The sequence below is a fragment of the Clarias gariepinus genome, chromosome 28 (assembly GCF_024256425.1).
Source record: "Clarias gariepinus isolate MV-2021 ecotype Netherlands chromosome 28, CGAR_prim_01v2, whole genome shotgun sequence".
NCBI classification, from domain to species: domain Eukaryota; kingdom Metazoa; phylum Chordata; class Actinopteri; order Siluriformes; family Clariidae; genus Clarias; species Clarias gariepinus.
In genome coordinates, this window is record NC_071127.1 from 1,506,593 (window position 1) to 1,513,766 (window position 7,174).

At 40.5% G+C, this 7,174-nt stretch overlaps 1 protein-coding gene across 1 annotated transcript; it reads left to right on the forward strand.

Annotated features, from left to right (window-relative positions):
- Positions 1 to 1,355: 1,355 nt before the first annotated feature.
- On the forward strand, positions 1,356 to 5,007 carry LOC128515578 (uncharacterized). The gene is made up of 3 exons (XM_053489668.1): positions 1,356 to 1,530; positions 4,189 to 4,830; positions 4,937 to 5,007. Exons 1-3 carry the CDS (start codon positions 1,356 to 1,358, stop codon positions 5,005 to 5,007), a joined length of 888 nt encoding a protein of 295 aa, XP_053345643.1.
- Positions 5,008 to 7,174: the final 2,167 nt, after the last annotated feature.

Sequence of the window (7,174 nt, forward strand, 5' to 3'; positions counted from 1 at the left end):
AACCCTTTTTACAATATAGCCAATTATGCGACCTTGGGAATTGCACCCAAGGAAATCAATTGCCCCTAATAATTAACTTAAGGCATCAAGGTACATTCACTGGACAAAACAAGAGGTGTGGGTTTCGTATATAAACATGTTTATTCATTCAAACGATAATAAACCAATTAGCAAATAAAAAGTTACATATAGCAATACTAAAAAGTAGTTGAAACTACACCAAGTGTACAATATGCTACAAGTATGATCTCCACTAAATACAAAAATGCACATACACTAAACAAAAATATAAACGCAACACTTTTATTTTTTGCTCCCATTTTTCATGAGCTAAACTGTATCATTTTCTACATACACAAAATAACCATATCTCTCAAATATTGTTCACAAATCTGTCTAAATCTGTGTTGGTGAGCACTTCTCTTTTGCCAAGATAATCCATCCCACCTCACAGGTGTGGTATATTAAGGTGCTGATTAGACAGCATGAATATTACACAGGTGTGCCTTAGACTGCCCACAATAAAAGGCCACTCTGAAATGTGCAGTGTGATCACACAGCACAATGCCACAGATGTCGCAACCTTTGAGGGAGCGTGCAGTTTGCATTCTGACTGCAGGAATGTCTACCAGAGCTGTTGCTCATGAAATTAATGTTTTCTCTACCATAAGTCATCTTCAAAGGCATTTCAGAGGATTTGGCAGTACATCCAACCAGCCTCACAACCGCAAACAACATGTAACCACACCAGCCCTGGACCTCCACATCCAGATGATCGTCTGAGACCAGCCACCCGGACAGCTGCAGCAACAATCAGTTTGCATGATCGAAGAATTTCTGCACAAACTGTCAGAAACCGTTTCAGGGTAGCTCATCTGCATGGTCGTCGTTCTCATCGGGATCTGGACCTGAATGCAGTTTGTCGTCGTAACCAACTTGAGTGGGCAAATGCTCATATTCAATGGTGTCTCACATGTTGGAGAGGTGTTCTGTTCACGGATGAGTTCCTGTTTTCACTGTTCAGAGAAGATGGCAGACAATGTGTGTGGCATCGTGTGGGTGAGCGGTTTGCTGATGTCAGTGTTGTAGATCGAGTGACCCATGGTGGCAGTGGGGTTCTGGTATGGGCAGGGATATGTTATGGACAACGAACACAGGTACAGTTTATTGATGGCATTGTGAATGCACAGAGATATCGTGAGGAGATCCTGAGGCCTAGTGTTGTGCCATTCATCCACGACCATCACCTCATGTTGCATCATGATACAGCACAGCCCCATATTGCAAGGATCTGTACACAATTCCTGGAAGCTGAAAACATCCTGGTTCTTGCATGGCCAGCATACTCACCAGACATGTCACCCATTAAGCATATTTGGGATGTTCTGGATCGGCGTATACGACAGCGTGTTCCAGTTCCTGCCAATATTCAGCAACTTTGCACAGCTATTGAAGAGGAGTGGACCAACATTCCACTGCCCACAATCAACAACCTGATCAACTCTATGCGACGGAGATGTGTTGCACTGCGTAAGGCAAATGGTGGCGACATCTGTGGCATTGTGCTGTGTGATCACACTGCACATTTCAGAGTGGCCTTTTATTATGGACAGTCTAAGGCACACCTGTGTAATATTCATGCTGTCTTAGTGTCTTAATATTCATCAGCACCTTAATATGCCACACCTGTGAGGTGGGATGGATTATATCGGCAAATGAGAAGTGCTCACTAACACAGATTTAAACAGATTTGTGAACAATATTTGAGGGTAATGGGCCTTTTGTGTATGTAGAAAATGTTACAGATCTTTAAGTTCCGCTCATGAAAAATGGTAGCAAAGTGTTGCGTTTATATTTTTGTTCAGTGTAGTTTCATTTTGGAGTGAATATCCCCCAACAAGAATCACCCCACGTGAACCACACCCACAATTCACTGTGGTGAATCAGCAAGAAGGGGTAACAGGCATACACACGAAGAAGGGAAACCACCACGAGCAGCATACACTACCACCACCTCTAGCTCACAGCTCTACAAGATTAGAAAATACAATTAAAATACAAAAAATACACTATTGTTACTTTTGTTAAACGTGTGCTCTACATGAAAGGAAAAACTCTCCTCCTACCTTTATAACATCCCACATGCCAGCGGATTGGGTCACGCCTGGAATGATGTCCCAGACACAAACGAGGTAACAGGAAGACCTCCAACCAAGGGTATGGCAGCCCACATAAAATGATTACACAGCAAATCGCTGTGAATAAATCACTCTCCTTCACCCATCTAACAAAGATGACAAAACTGATGCGGCCCCAGCTCATCCTGCTACACAAAGATGAATAAATTTTACAGAATATCCAGTTATAATAAAAATTAAATATATTAATAGCTATATACCACAAGAGAGTGTCAAAGACTTTCTGTTTCTGGAATGCTAATGATGGGTTAAAGATACGTATTGCTTCACAAGGATTAATATGTTTTTCTTTTTTTGGGGGGTGGCGGTGTGGAATTTTTCTCTCTGATTTGCTCCCTTGTTTAGTTGTATCCATTTCCTCTCCTGTCACTAGGGGGCTTCCACATTAAGGCTACTACCACCAGTCAGTCAGGGAGGTGCTGAAGACTATAACGTGTTCTCCGAACCATGTGACGCCAGCCGACCGCATTTTTTCGAACTGCTCGCTCACACGTTGTTGTGTGAGCAGACAAATGCCTGTGTAGGGGGCAGGGTTTGATATTTACTTTATGATTCTCAGGAGTAACTACTGTACATGTTTGGAGGGATGTTTTAAATTAACCGGGTATTTACTCTATTTGGTTTTCATACAGATACGTTAACTGATATAACCATCGTAGATGGTTCTGGCCTCGAGTGGTGTTGGCAACTGTTTCTCTGGGGACTTGACAGTTCGATAGTTCAGGACTGGAACTTCCTACAAGTCTACCTGGGTCTTCAATAACTACCTGGACTCCTTATTAACATCAATTAACATCAGCTATTATAGCTGAGCTGCCTCCCACCCTACACACTGTATAAATGCAGATCATTTACTGCTTTCTGTTTCACCCAGATGAGGATGGGTTCCCTGTTGAGTCTGGTTCCTCTCAAGGTTTCATCTCAGGAAGTTTTTCCTTGCCACTGTCGCCCTCGGCTTGCTCACCAGGGACAAACTGACCATTTTGATTCATACACACTCACATTTCATACAAACTTAAATAATTCTTTTGATTGTGTAAAGCTGCTTTGCGGCAATGACAATTGCTAAAAGCGCTATACAAATAAAATTTAATTGAATTGAATTCCCGGCCAGGCTCGATTCCCGTCTCTGTGTGCATGGACTTTGCATGTTCTCATCGTGCTTCCTGTGTTTCTGCCTGGTTCCTCCCACAGTCCAAAGACCTGGCGATTAGGTGTTCTCAAATTGCCCGTAGTGTGTGAATGTGTGTGCGCCCTGTCCAGGGTGTATCCTGGCTTGTGCCCTAAGTCTCCTGGGATAGGTGCCAGGTCCTCCGTGACCCTGAATACAGGATAAAGCGGTATAGACAATGAGTGAGTGAATGTAAGTGGTCATAATGGGACCTGCACCATAACAGGTTTTCTTTCACATGGTTCAGCACACAAATTGTTGGTGCAATCAGAAAATGGTAAACAATTAATCTCTCTTCAAAACTCACTCTGAACTTGCTCCATTGGTAATTAAAGTGGTTTTAGTGTAGAGATGGTGAGTCAGGAAAAAAAAAAATCTTGTTCTAACCTACATATTCACAATTTTGCACAAACCCACAGAAACCTTATATCATTACATTCAGTCCCTCACAAACAATCTGAGAAATTAATGTCTAGCAACAATAAGTCCTAATATGTCTATCACATAACAAAAAGACTGATTTCCACAGTCAAGTCAAAGCAAGAAATCGTATAACATTGTTGGTGTGCGCACATAGGGCTTTATTATACTGACTGGCCTAAACCACACCCCTTCCACTCACTGGACTCACAGACAGTATAAATACTCATATCTTAAAAACTGTTAGGTATGAATGAGCCGTTTTCACTGTTAACCTGGGAAACGTGTTTTAGCTCCTATTGAAGTTCCAGGATTGTCCCCAGTTATTTTCCCCCTGTTTTTTCTTTACTCATTTTAACTTATTTCCCTCTTTGTGTTTGTCTTTGTGTCTGTCTGTAGAATCAAAACTGACTCCACATTTGAAACTAGTGATGCTGAGGATGAAAGGAGTAAAGACCTCAATATCTAATCTTTTATTGAGTGAAAATACATCACAGGTCCAGACAGACCACAGCTTGATGTGTGTGAAGCAGGGAGAAGTGTGTGGAAACCTGATCACACTGGTGGAGATACCTGCTCTCTTTAACAATCAGCTCTCAGAACAGGAAGTGATGCGTCTGACTCTACACTGTGTCTCTATATGTGATCCTGGAGTTCATGCTTTCCTCATTGCTGTTCCTGGAGATGCTCTAACTGATGAAAAACAATCAGAACTAGAGATGTTTCAGAGTATCTTTGGCTCAAGAGTTCATGACCACACCATATTCCTCATCAACCAGCAGTCTCAGAGGCAACAGTTACACGAGAGTCTTCACTCTGTGATAAAGGCATGTGGAGGACGATATGGATTCTACAGCAGCAGAACAGATGCAGATGAACTCATTACACGCGTGAAGGACCTTCTAAAAGAGAACTGCAGTCATCTGTACACCATGGCCATGTATACTTATGAACAGATTCAAACACAGCTTCAGTACAAAAGTGAAAAGGAATATCTTCAACAGCAAATGACTGAACTCAAGATAAGCAATCAAACTAAAGGTAATGTTTTTAATTAAAAACAATAATCAAATTATTAATGCTGTTCTTGTAAACAAAAATTGCAATGTGATAAATTCTGAGTATACCCTTCTTGATTCGTGTGCAGTCTACTTCTCAGGAACTACTTATCTATCAGAATGCAGCACTCTTAACAGGCTTGTAACAAGATGTAATTAATCTCCTAATTTCAACAACAAACATGCTGTTTACACTTTGGCAAATTTATCTTGCTTATTTCGATAGTTCATGACTGGAACTTCTTACAAGTCTACCTGGGTCTTCAATAACTACCTGGACTCCATATTAACATCAATTAACATCAGCTATTTTAGCTGAACTGCCTCCCACCCTACACACTGTATAAATGCAGATCATTTACTGCTTTTTGTTTCACCCAAATGAGGATGGGTTCCCTGTTGAGTCTGGTTCCTCTCAAGGTTTCTTCCTCTTACCATCTCAGGGAGTTTTTCCTTGCCACTGTCGCCCTCGGCTTGCTCACCAGGGACAAACTGACCATTTTGATTCATACAAATTCACATTTCATACAAACCTAAATAATTCTTTTGACTATGTAAAGCTGCTTTGCGGCAATGAAAATTGCTAAAAGCGCTATACAAATAAAATTGAATTGAATTGAATTATTAGGTAACAGAAAAAAAACTTTGTAATAAAGGAAAATGTAAAGCAGGTATCCAAACGAAAAAAAGAGCAAAGAATAACGTTCAGCACAAAACCTTTATCGGCCTCTTTCAGCATCACAACATTATAATACAAAACAAAGTAAAAGTAAAGAAAAGGGTAAAAGAATAGAAAATTTCTGGGGTGAGCAGCACACCTGAGCTCCTACTCTGTTCCCTCCTTCTTACACACACACCTTCACAGCACACACACAGGGGGAGGGGCGGCAACTCTTAAAAGGGTAACATGCATAATGTGGTATACAACATAGTAGTGGCTATTACAGTGGCCAGGGATTTGCCTTATAAGAACTTGATGGCATTTCACTTTCAGCTAGTTCTGCATCTCTGGCATCCGTTTTGTCCGTCTTTATCGTTCTTGTGAATTTATTGTTTGTTCTCCCTGCCCTTCTATCAATCAATTGTAGCGAAGTACAATACTTCAAAACATACTTAAGTAAAAGTAAAATTACAGATTCTAAAAACTACTTTAAAAAGTAGAAGTACACAAAAAAAGACTTAATTACAGTAACGCAAGCAAATGTAATTCGTTACCTTCCACCTCTGTACATCAATAGCTGCACTGCAATAAACTCAATTTCTTTCTCTTTTTTGTAAATCTTTATCCATCTATGTATCTATCCATCTTCATCTTGATCTGGCTGTACACTGAGTCAGACAGACTTCTGCAGTACTCTGGTGTCACTAACTGAATCCATGTTGTTTGATATGGAATAAAATCAATGTTAAAAATAAGTGTGTAAAAAAAAAAAAAAAAAAAAAAAAAAAAGATTTGAGTAATTCTGTGTTTTGTCCAAGTTGGATTCCAAAATCTATGGCCACGACAGCTTACAGATACGAGATGGACTGACTACAGACAAAACTAATTTTTACAACTCAAAGTTACATGGACAAATTGCGAAATTACGCTCACAAACGTTGTGTTACACCACTGTCAAAAATGCATCAAGGCCACATGCACAGGCATTACTATCCGAGGAAGGAGGAATCGATTCAGTGCATGAGCCCTGCCTGTCACGTACTGCTGGGTGTTGGACTGTGGGCATGGTGATGAGCCATAGACGCAGAGGGGGATGATGGTGAAACGAAGCCTTTTAATAAACAAACCAAACATAAATAAAGGAATTTGGCTTAAACTTGGGAACATACTATAAACAAAAACAATAATTAACTAATACATAGACAAGGGATTACACAAAATATACAATACAGACAAGGGAATACAAACCAGACAAGAGACACTAAACAGCCTAGCGGACTAAACACAGGGTAAACACAGGGCTAGGCCTACTAGCTGTTATGCACATTAGCTGCTAAGCGAGCTAGTAAATAAACAGATTAATTGCTAAACAGGCTAGTAGCCAGAGACCCAAGGGGCAAACAGTCTAGGAACACAGCAGACTAGGTATGAAACAGACTAAGAACTCTAAAGGTTAGTGGCTAAACAGGTTAGGACCTAAACACACTATGATCTAAACAGACGAGGAGACTAGACAGACTAAGATCTAAGCAGGTTAGTAGTGAACTGGTTAGTATTTATACAGACTAAGAACTACAGTACACATGCAAAGAAGGTTACTCACACATGAGGGTAAACACACAAGGTTAATTCTCCTAGAGGCTAATCCTGCTAGGAGACACAGAGA